At 47.0% G+C, this 18,311-nt stretch overlaps 2 protein-coding genes and 1 long non-coding RNA gene across 7 annotated transcripts; all 3 read right to left on the reverse strand.

The window, feature by feature from the left end:
* Positions 1–245: 245 nt before the first annotated feature.
* Positions 246–774, reverse strand: LOC118212323 (histone H2A-like). The gene has a single exon (XM_035390077.1). It carries the CDS (start codon positions 721–723, stop codon positions 337–339), a length of 387 nt encoding a protein of 128 aa, XP_035245968.1. The 5' UTR covers positions 724–774; the 3' UTR covers positions 246–336.
* Positions 775–2,456: 1,682 nt separating this feature from the next.
* Positions 2,457–15,268, reverse strand: LOC118212731 (RNA-binding protein EWS-like). Of its 5 annotated transcripts, none has more exons than XM_035390941.1 (17): positions 15,190–15,268; positions 14,031–14,067; positions 13,570–13,621; positions 12,884–13,022; positions 11,346–11,547; positions 10,927–11,052; positions 10,120–10,424; positions 9,743–9,929; positions 6,764–6,801; positions 6,087–6,104; positions 5,313–5,428; positions 5,062–5,191; positions 4,616–4,732; positions 4,032–4,173; positions 3,845–3,942; positions 3,173–3,440; positions 2,457–2,888 (listed from the first exon to the last, which is right to left on the reverse strand). In XM_035390941.1, the coding sequence occupies exons 1-17, from the start codon at positions 15,203–15,205 to the stop codon at positions 2,849–2,851; spliced, it is 2,031 nt and encodes a 676-aa protein (XP_035246832.1). In that variant the 5' UTR covers positions 15,206–15,268; the 3' UTR covers positions 2,457–2,848. The 5 variants fall into 5 exon arrangements, with proteins under 5 accessions (XP_035246832.1, XP_035246833.1, XP_035246831.1 ...); XM_035390942.1 differs by having other exon boundaries at positions 10,927–10,977; positions 12,884–13,025; XM_035390940.1 differs by having other exon boundaries at positions 12,884–13,025.
* Positions 7,602–9,736, reverse strand: LOC118212734. Its single transcript, XR_004762295.1, has 2 exons — positions 9,219–9,736; positions 7,602–9,034 (listed from the first exon to the last, which is right to left on the reverse strand). It is a non-coding gene; the product is annotated as an uncharacterized LOC118212734 (long non-coding RNA).
* Positions 15,269–18,311: the final 3,043 nt, after the last annotated feature.

Raw genomic sequence — 18,311 nt, forward strand, 5'->3', positions numbered from 1 at the left:
TTACGATGTTTTTAAGACGTTTCCGAAACAGCGAGGCTAGACCTCTCATACGAGGAAGTAGCCTACTAGTCTTCGATAACACATCTGCCTGCAATAGCCTACACTTAATCTACGGCGTATAAACGACGCAAAACATTATCATTCACCAACACGAATTTTAGCAAAATTCGCCGTATTTGGTCACTGCCTCGCTTAATTAAATTAATCTCCTTCCCCTCCTCGTATCAGAATAAAAAGGTGAAACATTTTATTTGGAATGAAACATTGCGCTTTTAATGAAAAGTGGGCGGCTCTAAAAAGAGCCTTTGGTTCGCTGGAATGGGTATTCTGGTAAATTTACTTTGCTTTGGCGGCCTTCTCGGTTTTCTTGGGCAGCAGTACGGCCTGGATGTTCGGTAGCACTCCACCCTGAGCGATTGTTACGCCGCCCAGAAGCTTGTTCAGCTCTTCGTCATTACGGACAGCCAGCTGAAGGTGCCGGGGGATGATGCGAGTTTTCTTATTGTCCCGGGCTGCGTTGCCAGCCAACTCGAGGATTTCCGCCGTGAGATACTCCAGAACAGCGGCCAAGTACACCGGCGCTCCTGCGCCAACGCGCTCAGCATAATTGCCTTTGCGTAGCAATCTATGGACACGGCCGACAGGGAACTGCAAGCCTGCCCTAGAAGAACGGGTCTTCGCCTTCGCCCGAACTTTCCCACCAGTTTTGCCTCGTCCACTCATTGCTGCTCCTGCTCGTGTCGGTCAAAGTAATACACAAATATCTGCAGCGGCAGCGGTCTGCTGTATTTATAACATCTTGCTAGTACACCATTGGACGAAACTGTGGCCTTGTATTCTCCAATCGTTTGAAAGAACATTTTGAATGACAGGAAGGCTTCAGGTAGGTGGAGCCTTTGTACACAAAGGGTGAGTTCAAAAGAAAGGAATGACGGTAGAATTGAAGACACAAAGCTAAATAATAATTGTGGCCATGGCCGTCAGTGTCAATACCAGTTTGGTTTCCGTATGGAAATATTGATGGAAAACGTCATCACGAATGTACAATATTGTGACAGATGAAAACCATTTGACTGTAGATCACTATAGATATCTGCTTTGTTAAAAAAAAAAAAAAAAAAAAAAAAATAGAAGAATTTGTTCTGTGGTTAAACGTCCTTGTTTGTCTGTGTAGGTGTGAACATAGATGCAGCTGAAAATGGTTACATTTCAGTTCTGACTCGTAGTACTACTTTATTATTATTATTATTTTGCAAATCGGAACGTTATATGCATGAGGTTATAGGCCACTTCAGTGAATTGTTCAAAACAGGGGTACCGCCAGATGGAATATGACCCGTATTTCACGTCTATGAGAGTTAGATGGTGTGAATCTGAGACTGAAATCAAGATTATTTGAAGGCACACTCACGAGATATGCGTATAAAATCGTGATCTAAAGAGCAAGGTCTCTTTTGGAATACGCCGGAGATGTAGGCTACACGCCACTTCACATTATAGCAGGCCTACTTGCCAGTGCAATATTTTTTAAACTCTAGTTAGGTTAAGCAAATGTATATTACTGCATAAATAAGGCCGTTGTTACACAGCGCCCTTAGGCTTCGTTCAGGCACAGGCAGCTTTAAGTGACCCAAATCTTTATTTTTTTATGCACACGTTTCCAGTCGAACATTGGTTCCAAAGCCAACAAGCGCGAGCGAGCAAATGCCCGATGATATATAGTTTTGGTAAGTATCCCGATAGGATCCGAGTGTCGCAGTCACAAAATGGGAACCAATCATCTTGCAGAGTGGGCGTTCACTTTATTTTGCGACATTTCCCCTACCTTTCCTGGATGGAAATTAGAGTAGTGCATCTTTAAATAAGATTAAACAATCAGATCTTTAAGTGCCCACTTGTTTGGTGAAATAGATCAAAGAATCTCCAGCCACGTAGGTTCTTTTGTTTAGGTTCTTGTATAAATGACCAGAAACAGAAGTGGACGCTTCTCGATTTCATTTATTAGACTCTCTTCGTCCATGTCCACGGTGTCTCTTGAGCACGAACGAAATGCGAAAGTTCAAATGCAGTTTCACCAACAGCAACACTGTACACCAGCCAAATGTTGAAATGGAGACAAGCGAGCGACGAGACGGCGGATTTACGTCGCAATGTATGTTCGGTGTCATGCAACCAGTGAGGACAAAGCGATAGAGTTGTTCCCATTTATTTTTTCGCGTCGCTCAGGCTTTCGATGTGACGCATCACGATATGTTAATCACATCGAACTGGGCCGCCACCTTATATGGTTTTAAATCCAATACATGCACATGCTCCGATTTTGTCCTCAAGTGGTTTTATCGGCCCAAATCGACAGAACAGTATTTTACATAATTTTTACATAAATTTCCTTCATGTCATAATTATGCCATATTCATAATTTCAAGGCAAACAAAATCAGCAGGCGAGAAAACGGGTTCAGGTTCACGTTTTTTTAATTCTCAATATTTATAAAGGAAATACATGGTGTCAAGAGGGAAGGGAACACATTTTAAAATTAAAATAAAAAACTAAAAACATTAAATCATTTTTGACAAACATTTCACAAAATCTCCTGAAATCGTCGAGGGCACCAGACAGCATGCATGCACTCAATCATCTGGTTACAACGAAAAAAACAAAAACAAAATGCGAATAAGAAACGGAATAAAAAATAAAATAGAACATCAGAACAAAAATAAGATCACTGACTACTAAATGCAGAAACAATGCAAAACAATCCCATAATCTATAAATATGGGAATTTTAAAAATATTTTAAAAAATAAATCCTGTGCGGAACGGGGAATTTGTGCGTGGGCGTGGTCCTTTCAGTACGGTCGGTCCCGGCGTTCCTGGCGATGGTCGCCCCTGAGACACAACAGAAACGCGGCGGTTACTCATCCATTCCCCCGCCCATGGAAATGACCATGTGCAGTCAGGATCACTGAATTTTTATTGGAAAAGGGGCAGCCTGGTCTTGCTTTGGGTTATAGCATGAAAAATGCTACTTAAAACACTCAGCTAGAACACAGAGACACACAATCAAGTTTCACTTGTTTCTGTACAGCTCAGTTGAAGTTGAGTCAAACAAACTGAGTTCATCAACTGTATGACTCGGCTGAAGGAGTCAAACACACAAATCTGAGACTCACTTCATCTCCATCATCTTCCCGGGGGGTCCCATGCCTCTCCGGGCTCCTCGTCCTCCCATGTCCTCCATCGGGGGGCCCCCCCGGCCCCTCCCCCCGCCGAAACCTCCCCTGTCCATGCCGCGTCCTCCCCGGAATCCTCCGGGCCCGCCGCGGTCTCCGCCCCCCCGGGCCCCCCTGAACCCGCCGGGTCCTCCGGGTCCTCCGGGGCCGCCGCGGTCCATGCCCCTGCCGCCGCGCATGCCGGGGCCGCCCCTGCCGCGGTCACCGCCTGCCAATCACGCGAGAACGACCCGTCAGACCAATCAGTACGGACCCGGCAAATCGACCGGTCAGCACTGACAGACAGGTTCACAACCCACAGGTTACACGTGCACTTAAGCCACCGATTCATTTTTAAAAAGAGCCCACTCCCCCAAATTCAAAGACATCAAAATAATTACAAACTTGCAGGAAGTGTCAACCACATAAACATAACCACCACATCCCACCCCATTTATGGTAAATCACCTAAAACCCATCACGGTTAGACTTCCATTTTCTTATAGAAGCGCCAGTGCAGCCATTCCCAGCCAATTCTGCCAGTGCAGTTTCTAGTGCACCCCACCGTGGTTCATACGGAGGCTGTGCGGTTAATGGAGCTGTACCACACGGCGGGGCAGTTAGGGTTCTTACCTGGAGGGGGGAAGGGCGGGGGGCCGAAGCCCTCTGGTTTGGGGGCCTTGCACTGGTTGCACTCCATCCTCCAGGCGAAGTTCTGGTTCCCGCAGCCCCTGTGGTGGCAGTGAGAGGGTCAGTGCCGTCCCCCCGCTGCGAGTTGGGCACACTAAAGCGGGACCGGTGTGTGTGGGGGGGTACTCACGAGTTGGGGCACTGCCAGTCTCCGGCCCTCTGCTGCATGTTGCCTCCGGACGGGCCCCCACGTCCCATTCCGCGGGGCCCGCCCCGGGGGACGAACCCGCCTCGCTCGCCGCCGCGGCCCATCCCGCCGCGACCCATCATCCCTGTCGGGAGAGGGGGTTGCAGGTTTGATTCTACACAACTTCGGCTGTACCCTCGAGCAAGGTACTTAAACCTCAATAGCTTCAATAAAACTATCCAGCTCTAAAAATGGACTGTATGTACAAAGAATGCAAGGTGTCCAAGTCCCCCTAGATCAGTGTCTCAACCCTGGTCCTGGGGACCCACTGCCCTGCATTGTTTTAGATGTTTCCCTGCTCCAACACACCTGACTCAAATGAATGTGTCGTCATCAAGCTCTGCAGAAGCCTGATAACGACCCATTCATTTGAGTCAGGCGTGTTGGAGCAGGGAGACATGTAAAACATGCAGGGCAGTGGGTCCCCAGGACCAGAGCTGAGAAACACTGCCCTAGATTAGTCTGCTAAATGTGAGGTGTACTGCGAGGTGAAGGAGGCGAAAACGGAGGGGGCGGGTCAAACGCACCTCCTCGGCCCATCATCCCGCGGCCGTCCCTCATGGGCATGCCGCCCCTCATCATGCCCATCATGGGCTTGCGGCGCGCCATCGACACCTTCAGCTTCTTCCCCTGGAAGTCCTTACCTGCAGGGCCACCAGGGGGCGACAAACAGCACGTTACGCCACACGCTCGCGAGCACAAAATGGATGCAGTAGTCTACCTGAGACTGAGTATACATCTAGAATTTCAGAGAAATTTAACATGTGGAAAAGGGCATCAATAACAGTGGAATACACGTCAATCAACGACTAAGGAAATAAGGCAGAATGAGGCGAGAAACTTCATCTTTACCCTACTCCTGTCACAAGACATTGGTTAGACCCACCCATTAAACCCACTAACCCCAAATGCTTCTCAGTCCTTACAACTGGAACATGACTAAAAAACGGTGAAGGGAGGCGTGGCAACTCACCGTCGAACCACTCGACGGCGGCTTTGGCGGAGGGCGGCTCCTCGTAGGACAGGGTGGCGTCGCCCTTGGGCTTCCCCGACTCCTTGTCCGTGTAGATGTTGACGGCGGGCAGGCCGGTCCGCTTGTTTATCTGCGGGGGGAGCGAGAGCCGTTCGGGTCAGCCGTTCGCCCGCCTTAGAGAGACGCCGTTCGGGCCGACGGCGACCCCAGCGCGGTCGCTCCTTCGCCCGCTGTTCAAAAAAAGCCCTTACCCGGATGATCCCGCTGTGCTTGAAGAACTCGGCCATCTCCTCCAGGGTGGCGTTCTCCGTCAGGCCGGTGATGTAGATGGTGCTGTTCTCGGAGTCGTCCTGCTCCTCCATCCGAACTGTCAGGACAGACGCGTCGGCTCGTTAGCGTTCGAAACCCATTATATTACAGGCATTTGGCAGACGCTCTTATCCAGAGCGACGTACAACAAAGTGTATAACCATAACCAGGAACAAGTGTGTTGAAAACCCTAGAGGGAAGTACAGTTCCAAGTGCAGGGAACGACCGCGTAGTTTAACTTGGACCCTGAAGGTTAATCTGATTAACAACAAAAACAGCAACAAAGCAGTCTATGCAAATCATACATGCAATAGTTGAGTAGGCATGAGTGCAATAACTCAACTAAGATAAACAGCTTACCTAGCTACAACCCTAAGATTACATAGTCAAACCCACCCAAACCCACCGCGAACCCCCATTTTCCCCCCACTTTCCTGTATGTGAAGTCCAGCTAGTATCTAAGCCTGCTAATGCAATGTCCCCCTCAAACTTTGGAAAGCAAACAAGCACCATCTCTCCCCTACAAACTCCATGTGCATTAGGAGTACCCCGCTGGTCTGCGATGACAGACTCCCACTGACTGAAACTAGGGCCAATTACACGCCACTCGGAGGGCCAAGCCGGCCAATCAGCTCTTTGATTGTTGTTTGGAAAAAGTGTAAAAAAAAAAAATTTTTTAAATGGAGAAATAGGCTGTGATAAAAAGGGGTACTCACCCATTTCACCATCCGGTCCTACGGGTCCGAGGAGGGGAGAAAGAGAGAAAGGGGAGAGGTCAGTTTAGAGTCCCATCCATCCACTACCTCAGCACTCCTGCTGTGTCATTACCCAGGAACACAAGACTCTTCTGGGCTTTGGCACGTTCACAACCCGAGAAACTCACTAAACACACCTTTACAAACAAATTTTTGCATGGAGTCAGGTTGGAAAAATCTCTCATTGTAAACTTGTTTAAAGTCAAACCCAATTGAGGAGAAAGTAACTCAAAAACACATGGATTTCAAAACCCACAGAGAGGCAGAATTCAAGGAGTTCAAAGACTCCACTTTCCCCCTACTAACTTATTACAAACTATTCATTTACATTTAAAAAAAATTTGTTTAACTGAGCAGTGCTCAGTTCCCAAGATTCAAATAATCAATTTGAAAAGGGTACACCGTTCCCATGGTAACCTTTGTGATGTAAACGAGAGAAAATACCCAAACAGTACGGCAATGAATGTTTAACCTGTAGGATTTTAACTGAAAGAACCCCTTTGTCACCCCAAAATGAGTAACCTGCAACAGACCTTTTCGACTAAGAAATTCTGCACAAAATAAGTGCGTTTTTTTTTTTTTTTTAAATGTTTTTTTTTATTTTCAAGAACTAGCCAGTGTAATACTCATTAACTTACCACCAGGCTTAATGAAGCCACCTCTGTCTCCAGCGATGCTGGGGAAATAAACGAAGAAATGAAGGCGATTTCCCTTAACGAGCAGCTTCAGCACCTCGAGCCCAGTCAGCTCGTTAGGGGTGGGGGGAGGGGGAGGGGGGGCGCTCTCAAAACCTCACTTCCTCCCCAAAATCAAAGTTTTTTTTAAACACAGGTAGGGGTTTACATAGGGGAGGGTTTACAGGATTTAAGGCCTTAAATTCTATATCCATACATTTCTTCCCTGACTTGGCTAAACATGGGGTGGACCTGTACATTTGCTAAAGGGAGAAGGGTACTCTATTACATTAACATCATTTGCAGATGCTCTTATCCAGAGCGAATACCATTTGGGGTAAAACAAAATATGTAAAAAAACAAAAACAAATGAAAACTAAACTTGGCTTTTTTTTGTCTTAACACTTTTTTAAAAATCCAGTTATATTTCAGATGCAGTTCTTATGACCTAAAATAATGACCCAAGTTTTATCTGACAAAAGGAACTATACAGACATGAGGAAAAGCCTCAACCATCCAGCTCTGGAACCCCAATGTCCCAACAGAAACCCCCACCCCCCCCCACCCGGAAATTAACAGCTACTGATAAAACAGCCCCACAGGTCGGGAGAAAAGCATCTGGAATAATGACCTTACAAAAGCAGCCCGTGCATGCAACTAAAAATATAACCATTTACACCATTTAGGTTTACACTTTTTAGCAGTTAAGAAAAAAAAAAAGTTTATGTAATTTACACAATTCTAAAACACAAAAACAAAAAGTTTCGTACCACCATATCCTTAACGGTTTTCATTTATATATATATATATATATATATTTTTAAAAAAGTTTGGTTACATTTCAGCTTTGAAAAGTACATTGTTTTTTTTTTTTGTTGTTGTTGAATTTTTTTATTTTAAACACACAGACACACTTCATGTTGAGCTCTCTGGCTCTCTCTCTCTCTCCCCATTTGGTTCTAAGAGCCCCTCTTGTGATTACGCTTCCCAGCTCAGGGCTGTGACTGTAAAAGTACTGCTGTGCTTACATGGCGCGCACTTTGTAACCTGCAGCGTATAAATGCGACAGCATGTTAAACGTTCAAGAAGACAGAAAAAACATTTGCACTCCCAAACCCTTCCCTCCCCTCCCTCCCCCCCACCCCCCATTCTTACCTGTGTAAAGGGGCAAAAGGTGAAAGCATTACTCACTCTCACACACATACGTGCAAACAATACACACTCACAGTGGAAGGCATGTAACTGCCAACTTCCCTGCACTTCCACAGACACACGCAACTCCTAACGCCATTTTCTGTTCTGCCCGTCAATCGTAACCAGCTCCAGTTTCACACACAAGTGACCGAAAGGTTTAAAATGTTTTCTAATGTTTTTTTTTTATAAAAACACCACATGTACCCTTTTTTATGTTCATGCTTTCACCTTTTTTTCTTTCACAGTAAACCCCCTAAAAACACACATATGTATATATATATAGACATATAGGAACCCCTCAGGTATGTAAAACTCAGTATTACTCATGTCTGTCTTTAGATATTACACAGCCCATATCTTCCCCATCTACAATGACACAAATATCGATGTTTTTTTTAACAGCCTACCTACATTACATTATGGTTTGAAAAGATGCCACTAGAAAGTAGCTAGAGGGGTCCCGGGTGGCTCTAGGTTTGTAGTGTAAAAACGCCCTGCAGCCCATGCAGGATGCAACAGCAGCCCCCCTACGCTGGGGCTCGGAGCGGCTCCACTTTCGGCTTTTAGAGGCCGGGCCCCAGAGGCCGCTGGGCCGTCACATCCTGCATGCGGGCCGAGACCTGGAGCAAACACTGCACGCGCTGCGGTTGGATTGACACTCGCTCCACTCTGGCCACCGGGCTCACACAAGGAGAGCTTTGTAAGCTCAGGGTCACATGACCGAATGCTGCCGTTGCTAAAATCAACGCCATGTCCCCTGCCGACAAAACGAGCACGACAGTGTTTGCTCCAGTGCTGTGAGAGCAGCTCTCAGACTGACCCATGACCTCTGACAACCTCCATTACCCATTATCACCTTACCTTTGGCCATAAGCAAGCAGGGCTGAAAGTGGCTCGGTTACCAACAGAAACCAGGGGAAGGGATACCTCATTACCAAGAGACCAAGTAAGGGTCACCTACAGGGACATCTAATTGCCAAGAGACCAAGTAAGGGTCACCTACAGGGACATCTCATTACCCAGAGACAAAGTAAGGGTCACCTACAGGGACATTATGACCAAGTAAGGGTCACCTACAGGGACGTTTGTTACTAAGAGACGAAGTAAGGGTCACATACAGGGATATTTAGGACCAAGTAAGGGTCACCTACATGGACGTTACCAAGAGACCAAATAAGGGTCACCCAGAGGTACATTTGTTACTAAGAGACCAAGTAAGGGTCACCTACAGGGACATTTAGTACCAAGATACCAAGTAAGTGTCACCTACAGAGACATTTATTACCAAGAGACCGAGTAAGGGTCACCTACAGGGACATTTCGTACCAAGATACCAAGTAAGGGTCACCTACAGGGACATTTAGTACCAAGAGTGACCCAGTGAAGGTCACGAAGTACACCTATGGTCTCACTGAGAAACCAGGTAAAGGGCACTCATTAGAAGTGCACTTGCTGACTTCCTACAGAAGACACTATACATTCACAAGAGATTTAACTTATAACTAATATCAAGAGAAACCAGGTGAGAGTCAATAGGTGTATTTACCTTGTTGGATGAACAGCGTCTAGCTCAGACGCTAGGGGACATTTTGGGGGAAGACGTTTGATATTCTGGCTGTGGGTGGGCTGGGATAAAGGGGGGTGGGGGGGGTTTATTTTAGGGGTGCAGCTTTCAGCCCCGTGTGGCCTGTGCCGGTGCCTGTGAGGGAGGGGGAGCGCGGTGAGTCTCGGGAACGGACGAGAACTTACCCCATCCCGCCCCTGCTGATGGCCCCTCTCATCCCGCCGCGCATCATCCCGCCCCTGTCGAAACCGCCCCGGTCGAATCCGCCCCTGCCCCGCCCGCGGCCCTCGCCCGGGCCACCGAATCCGCCCGGCTCCGGCCCGGAGTAGCCGCCGCTGCCCATGCCGTTGGGGTGCTCCTGCCGGTAACTACCTGTGGGGGCGCGGAAGAGCCGTCAGCAACCAGAAGGGTACGAAGACATTCGCAATGTAATAAACCAACGACATCATCTCCATCGCTCTCTGTCACTCAGACGAACATATACTCTCACACTCCCTCTCACACTCACTCACACACACACACAATCTGACACACACACACACACGCGCGCACACACACGTACCATACTGGCTGGGAGGCTTGTAGTCGTTCTGCTGGCCGTAGCTGGCTCCAGCACCGCCCTGCTGTCCATACTGGGAGGAGGGGGGCTGGCCGTAGGAGTTGGAGGGGGGCGGGTAGCTGGTGGGCTGGGGCTGGGGCTGCTGCTGGGCCTGCTGGGGTGGCGGGGGCTGCTGCTGATAGCTTCCCTGCTGACTGTAGCCCCCCTGCTGGGCCTGGTAGCCGCCCTGGGCCTGGGAGTACGAGCTCGCCTGGGGCTGCTGGTACGAGCTCTGCTCGTAGCTGGCGGGCTGGCTGCTGGCGCTGTAGCTATGGAAACAAGGCGGAATGCTTTTATTGGAGACCCGAGAGCGACACGTAAACGCAGAGGAAAAGGGACGGAGGCGCGACGTTGATCGGTCTGGAAAACTCTTCAAGCACAATCAATGCCAGCTTTATCTGGAGAGGGGCCGCAGAATGGGATTCTGGGAAATGTAGTCCCAATCAGGGGAAATGGGAAAATCTACACGGGTTGAGATTTGGAATTGATGGGGATATAAATCATGCACCCTGCTTAAACAGACGTAGCCCCTTTCAGTGAAGCGCTGCTACCGCGATTAGCCCCGTGAGTGATGGGAATCACGCCGGTGATTTACAGCACCCCCCTCCTGGCACGTGCACTGCGATTCATAAGCGGGAAGCACCAGGGAACCGAGGGCCAGGCGACTGGCCTGTTAACACCAGAGTGAGAGAGCCACCGGTGTCTGAGGGAGAGAAAGAAAAAAAAAAAACCTGCAACGCAGGAGCCCACCAGCAGGGGGCAGACATTTACCTGGAGGGCGGGTAGGGGCCAGGGGGCTGGGCGTAGCCGTAAGTGCTCTGGCTGTAGGCAGGGTTATACGGGCCCGCGTTAGCATGGGGGCTGGCTGTCTCCAGGAGCTCGCTCAGCTCGTGGGCTCTAAAAGTTAAATCTGGCCGTCAGACCGAGCGTCTCCAGCTGAGCGAGAGGAAACGAGACCAACCGGTATTTTCGGAGGGAAACAGAAATGACGGAAAACAAAACCTGCCAAGCCAAACGTTACTGAGCCCCTGAGACTGCTAAAGGAAAAGTCTGAAAGCGTTAATAATGACCCAGTTTGACTCAACCCAGTGTTCTTACGGGATGGTATGCGAGACATGTAAACAGACCAGTATGGAAAGAGGCCGTGTCTTTTACAGGAAGGAGAAACAGGATAGCGTGTGCGGCCTCACCTAGGGGGCGCCGCAGAGGCGGGCTGCTGGCTGTACCCGGGGTAGGCGGGCTGGGCCCCGTACCCGGCCTGCCCGCTGTAGGGGGTCTGGCTGGAGGGCGCAGAGGTGGCGCCGGTGGAGGCAGTGTCGTACCCGCTGGCGCCGTAGCTCTGGACGGGCTGACTGTAGCCCTGCTGGCTGGCAGGGGCGGCGCTGTACCCACCTGGGGGGGGAGGGAGGGGGGCAGGGTTAGGGATAGACTGAGGACGAAAACACGCACAAGACCCATTTGCCTTCAAACCACTGGGAAGGACCACAGGTACAAACCTGGACTCAACACTTAAATACATCTTAACAAAATGAGTTAATCAACAGCTAGTTGCCATAACAAGAGACTGCTTTATTCAACACTAGCAAAAGACAAAGGCTTTTAAAAATGGATTTTGATGCTTTGTATCAAATGTGCTGGGCGACCCTTAACGGCCATCTTGTGCGCGATTAGTTTTACGCGATGCTCGTAACATTGCAAGGTTCAAAATGGTACCTCCGGCGCTTTCGCGCAAAATTACACGTGCCACTGCACGAGAGATCGCTTCGCAATACGACTCCTGTTAAAAAGCATAAATCAAAGTCCTTTCCATTTCCTGACCTTTCCCCATCTAAAAATGATGCATTCCTGACTCGGACCCAGCTGCAATCTTTGGCAGAACATCACTTCAAAATGGAATTTTGAAACGCCGCCATTTAAACTATGCAGACAAAGGAAGACCGATTAAGGTCGCCTGCTGGTGGCCTTAATGTGTCCCAGCAAGATTCACAATGTAAGCCCTGGTAAGACTCAGTTACTTCGGATTGCTTTTCTTGTGCACCATACACACTTGGGCATTGATTTTTATTTTTTTACAGTATGCCCTAAAAATTATTATTCTTTTTTTTTTTTTTTTTTTTTACAATCTTGGGTGTATGACTTAATTCAGAGGATTTATCCTGAATTTAAGCTGCGTGCGAGTTCCTCTGTCCATGTATTTTGAATACATTTAAGAACTCACGCTACCACGTGAATTAGAGAACACTGATACAAAGCACAGTATCTCATTAGAATTGAAGTTTGAGTTGGGCTGAGCGCCATGCAGCTGCTCTCCAGACTCGCTCATCCGTCCATCTGGAGCGGCACTGCGTTTCTGACCAGCGGTAGGAAAAGCTGATCCTCAGAGGCCGGTTTCCAAACTGACATCCTACATTAGCACCAGCACCCTTGAACAAACTAACCGAGTAGAACAGGGGAAAGTTTGATGCATCCCAGCTAACAAAAAACGTTCTCACAATGTTGCTGCCACGTAGTAACAATGTTATAACATTGACAAAACATTGCAGTAACGTTGTGAGAACATTTTGTGTTGGCTGAGATAATATCTCAAGTCAGTTCTGCCCTGCTGTTCTCCAGTGTTTGACTTTCTGCATTTCAACATGGAGACCATGCAGACTCTCGGAGGGCCAAGTTCTCATTGGCCAGTTTTGAAAATGCACGCGTGCTGATTGGCCGAGGGCGAAGGACTCACCGGAGGCCGGGGGCTGCTGGCCGTAGGAGGAGCCGTACGAGGGCTGGGCGTACCCGCCCGCGGAAGCTCCCGGCTGGGTGTAGGCGGAGTCCGCGGCCTGGCTGTAGGACCCGTAGCCCTGCTGCTGACCGTAGCCCTGCTGCTACGGGAAATGGAGACACCAGTCAACCACAACATTCAGGCGGACGTTTTCCCCCCCCCACTTTTTACCCACTTTTGTCCAAAACCCGCCCCTCGCTGAATCTGACCTCCAACAATTGGTCGGTCTTTTGAAGGAATTATGAATGACTGACTTTGGTAAAGGCTTACATTTTCAAATTTCCAAACATCGTTCATTCAAACAAGAATGCAAGCGGGTGCAAAAAATGAATAAAAATAAGTCAAGTCGACCATGTTACAGGTGCAGACTACAGGCGAACATTAGTCTGAGTCGAGTCTGGGGCCATATACTGGATGCTCAAACAACCACACTGAAATCTACACACTCCTTGTCAAATGGAGACCAAATGACAATCCAAGCCCGTCCTCTGACCCAGAGGCCAGTGACGCTAAAGGACACTCAAAGAAGCAAAGCAATTTAAAGCAGCATATGAACACTGCCTGGCAGCACGCAGTGCAACCTGTTAGCACAGTTTTATTATGGCTGGCTTTAGCGGACGGACGCAGCACAGGCAGGGTGGTCTCACCTGGGCACTCTGGCCGTAGCTCTGAGAGGGCGGGGCCGCGTAGGAGCCGTACCTGAACACACACACACACAGGGTTCCATTACTCAAGTGACATCACCAATGCATTATTTAGGTGCATTTTCAAAAGAAACTCTCATGCTACATTAGATAAAAATTCATGAAAAAACAGACACCTTCCTGCTCCAAAATTGAGAGGGAATTGTCACGAGCCATTTAATCAGACTTGGAGCGTCATACTGTGACAAAAACGTTTGAATTTTACACCTTTTGAGCAACAGTACAGAAAGTACATTTCAATATAGCATTACTGGACACGTACATAGCCATGAAACGGCTCCCAATTCAAATCATGACTAAAGAAAAACAGTTCTGGAGCTCAGTAGCCTACGTTTAAATCTCCAATGAGCACAAATAATGTTAGTCATGTTACAGGTCTAATCATTTAAAGATTTACAACTTACCCCTGCTGGGCTCCGGACTGGCTGTATGAATTATAGTCTGAAAAAAAGATTAAACGTAAACTCCATTAGCTACTGCCATTACCTCACCAAAAAGACCCTATACTAAAGTTACCGGTCAGGAAAATATTCGCATAACAATAACTTTCAGACATCACAGAAAACGCACACCTTTCCCTATCCTTAGCTAGTAGCCATTTCTCTCACGACATGAACTGTATCAATTTGTCGACAATAACTCTCAAGACCCATACACCAGCATCGCGCCTGAATACAATCGGTAACGTTAAAACCAAACAAGACCAGCGACTGCGTTTGATCAGCCGGTTTCAGTCTCGACCATGTGGATTCTGGTTCAATTTAGAGCAGGCTACTTCGTTAACTTAACAAAAACACCACGCGCGTCTTCATCAATAGTAACGCTGACGACTCCCGAGTCACCCACAGCTAAAACAAAGATTGACCGCGATCTGTATTGTGTTGGATCAATTTTGTCCGCTGACCTGAGCCGTTATTTAGCCAAGTGGAGTAGGCCGCAATCCTGAAAATGGACATGGAATCAGAACAAAGATGGGCCCTACGCGGCATCGTAAAATTGCCGCTAAACTAACGTAGACAACAAGGTCGCAAGTAAAATGGAGCGCGTCGCTATTTTTAAGCGTCAACTGAAACATTTTTCTCAGAACATAACTCATTTATAAAGACTTTTTACTTGGCCGATTCGTGATCCATTTTGCCGGCATCGCTCAATTCTGCGCACACGCTCACCGAGTAGCCAGCTAGCTAACGTTAGCCAGAAATGAATGGGAGGGCCAAACGCATAACCAAATCATAAACACGCTGGCACGTTTAAACTAAACGCATGCAAGCCCCGTGCTATGAAACTATCAAAGCAGCACATGCCACGATGTATGTGCTTTCCTTTCTGTGAAAAATTTTCCATATGAATATAATTAAATTAACGCTATCGACAAAATACCAGCCGGGGAGGAGGGGGTAAATCGCATTGCAACCCATCCCCCCCAACTAAAGAGTTAGTAAAATGAAATAATATCAGTTGCTCGATAAGTTCTAGCGACATGATCATATACATAGTAAGCTGGCCCTCTATATCATTTAAATTTATTTCGTTAGCTACAGATCGTTTAGCCGTGGTACGTACCAGCTGCAGACGCCATTTCGTCGGTCTTCGGTCAGTGTGCCACGACGGTGCGCAAACTCAGACTTAGGATTCGGACCTCTACCAACCGTTGCTACCAGATGGGGAACACTTCTATAAACGTGGCTTGCTCCCCAAATTGTTAACGTATAATTTGAATTATAGATACATTTTAATAATAAGTATAATGAGTACTGTTTATTTATTTTAGATTTTTTTGTCATTAAAAGATCAGTAGGAAAAGGATAAAGATTACAAACTTTCTTGTTACCTTTACATGGAATCTTCCATAATGACGTCACCACAGTGCGAGGGAACACGAACACTGTTGTCAACTTGGAGGCTTTATCGCTAGATTTGTCGACTTTTCAACCCCCTTTAGCGACTTTATTAGCTACCGGCAAATTTAGGACATACACGGAATTAAATATACCAGTTATATAGAAAATAGGCATAGGCAACTCGTGCGTGATAGCGTAATAAGCATGCAAATTAACGTGTGATATTATTTAGCAATTTGTAGCGGCTTTTTGAGCATGCGTTAGCAACTTTCCTTGGGAAAAGTTGGCAGCTAGAATAGAAAGATAGAGAGTGTGATAGAAGGCGGGCAGGTCGAAGGCAGGAGACAATGATTATGAGGGAGCGGGATATCCAGTTGAGTCTATGAGAAGTTGCGTAAGTTTGGGAGTGCAGGTCGAGCATTTAAATTCACTGTCAAGTTTATGGATAGGAGTGACAAAGCTCCAAACCCTCTCAAGTTGTCTGAAGAGTTAAGACAAAATGGTTGACATACTGAATGCCAAAGTTTTCTTTTTTTTTTTTTGTAAATCTGAGCACAAAGGCCATAATAATTTGCTTTCTGAACAATTACAGACCAATTGAGTGCTTCATACCTGTGAAAGGCATCATATCTCAAAGTTAGCCCTGGGATTACTGAGAGTGTCCTATTGAATAATTTGAAGGGAGCTGAGATTGAGTCCGTAGGCAACATAGAATTAAGGAATGTAGCACAGCTGTGTTGCTTGCATTCAAGGAGGATTCACTTCCAAAAAGAGTCTAGGATACATGAGCTTCCAAGTCAGAGAATACGCGCACTCTCCTTTGTGCTACTACAAATGCCAGCGTTTTGATCGTGTAGCCACAGTATGTGGAGCTGCAAGATGAAATGGAAATGGGGATCCTGAACTTTCACTGTGCAGTGTGGTAGAACCCAAGTGTAACTGTGGGGGGAGCCACGTGACTTAATCTAAGGGCTGTGAGGATTATGTAATGGTGGTGCCAGCTGATAAAAAATGAGGGCTGATCAAAAACTGTCACCACAGAATGCCTTGAAAAAAGTCAGAGGAGCAGTTAAATTTAATAGGCCCATGGATGGTAGCCCCCCCTCCCCCCCCCCAAGGCTGCCTGTGGTCAAAGTTACAAGTACCAGGCAATTTTGAGAAAGGCAGCCATTTCTTGCTTTTATTGCAGAAGTTCTATGTTCATCTAGAAGCTGAACTAAGAGGTCAGACATTATTAAGGAGTGTAATAAGTACTCAGAAGAAAGAAAAAGAGAATTCACAGTGCAGTCAGAAGTGTGAACACAGACAGTTATGATGAAGAGTATACTCAAACAATAGGAGTTAGTAAAAGCAGTGCTTAGTTTCATAGCCTCCATGGACTTACACCTTCTGATGTAGTGACAAGTGTGTAGTAAGTTGTAATTCACATTTAGGGCAGTAAGGAACACAAATATGCCATAAGGTTTCCTGCCTTCCGGAAATACAAAGAAGAGCAAGAACAAGAAGAACCAAAATAACCCAGGAAAACTGTGCCAGACTTTGAGGAACTGACCAGGTGAACACAACCGTGATCATTACTGTTCAACAGTCTGTACGATTATCCAGTCAAGTCTCAATCACTGGCAAATCAACCATCCCTGCAGCCTGGATAGTTTCAGTCAACTTATCATAAGGACAACGCAGGTTATAAGTACAAGCAACCGCTCATTGCTACTGATCAGCATAGCGCTCCGTTGTAGAATAGCATCTGCGCGTGGGTGAGCAAGAACTGTTCCAAACAAGGAGACTTAATTAACACTACAACAAACTGTTTCCTAGCTACATTTCTGGAAACTGGAATAACTGACTGCCTATTGCTTGACAGACTAATTGATTTAGGGAGGCCAGACACTGGCGTTCTTAAATGACATCACATTATTTTGAAAATACATTTCTGTTTCCTGCTTCAGAAAGCACTGTGTGAACAAGGGTATTTAAACCATTCAGCCCTGATAATGTTGTTCAATTGACTCCACAAACCCTTTGAGGCTGTTGTACGTGAAGGTTTTGCTAGGTCGTATCACTGTCTCTCTGTCACTGCTTGTATTCTTTTAATAAACATTGCCAAGTCTTCATCAACATCATAACTATGTCATATTTTCTTATTGTCAGTAACGTGTTTATATGGTCACCCCGGAAAGCATGACCACAAAGTGTCTACACTGAGACATAACAACCTTCACTATAACAGTTAGACTTGACCTGATGATATATATAGGTCCATTTTATGAACCTGGTTTTCCTCGAGCTGAGTATTGGGGCGGATCACCTATCATCTGAAGCTGATTGGCCGAAGGGAGCTCCAGCCCTTGGTCTCCACCCCCCAGAGCAGCCCGGTGCCTTGAGGTCAATGCTAGGTGTCTTATCGTTTTTTGCCACAAGAGGGTGCTCTCACTAAACAATTTATTTCACAGAAAGACACCCTGTATTTGTAATTGCCAATAATTTTTTATTATTAAAGAAAAACCAGCAGTGAGATTGACATGACAATTGCGAGTGACCTCAATGGGTCTATGGTTTGGATCGGCAGATTTCAAGCCAACAGGAGGTCAACAAGATTAGCTATTTCACTATTTTCTATGAGTCTGTTTTCCTCTCCTTGCTACCTCTCACCCTCCTCATCCATCTCACTCTCCCCGGTAGTCACATGGCCCCAGTGGTGGTTTATGGGATTGAAGCCGAGGAGGGAGGCTATAACTCACCTTTAACCTGCCAGTTGTCCTGGGGCTGTTTGTTAGTGTTGTGAGCGATTAATGTGTGTCGATATAAATAAGGGATAACCTCCTGCAGCAAATGCCCTCCACA

This window comes from Anguilla anguilla, chromosome 14 (assembly GCF_013347855.1).
Source record: "Anguilla anguilla isolate fAngAng1 chromosome 14, fAngAng1.pri, whole genome shotgun sequence".
Taxonomy (NCBI): domain Eukaryota; kingdom Metazoa; phylum Chordata; class Actinopteri; order Anguilliformes; family Anguillidae; genus Anguilla; species Anguilla anguilla.

Bases quoted from the DNA above. Each gene is read 5' to 3' on its own strand.
- LOC118212323 (XM_035390077.1), bottom strand. From the start codon at position 723: ATGAGTGGACGAGGCAAAACTGGTGGGAAAGTTCGGGCGAAGGCGAAG.
- LOC118212731 (XM_035390940.1), bottom strand. The intron at 13,622-14,030 runs GTAAGTTGTAAA...GTGTGTGTTCAG, and splicing joins CAGTCCGGAGCCCAGCAGGG to GTACGGCTCCTACGCGGCCC. The intron at 6,802-9,742 runs GTAAGTTCTCGT...TTATTTCCCCAG, and splicing joins ATCAGCAGGGGCGGGATGGG to CATCGCTGGAGACAGAGGTG.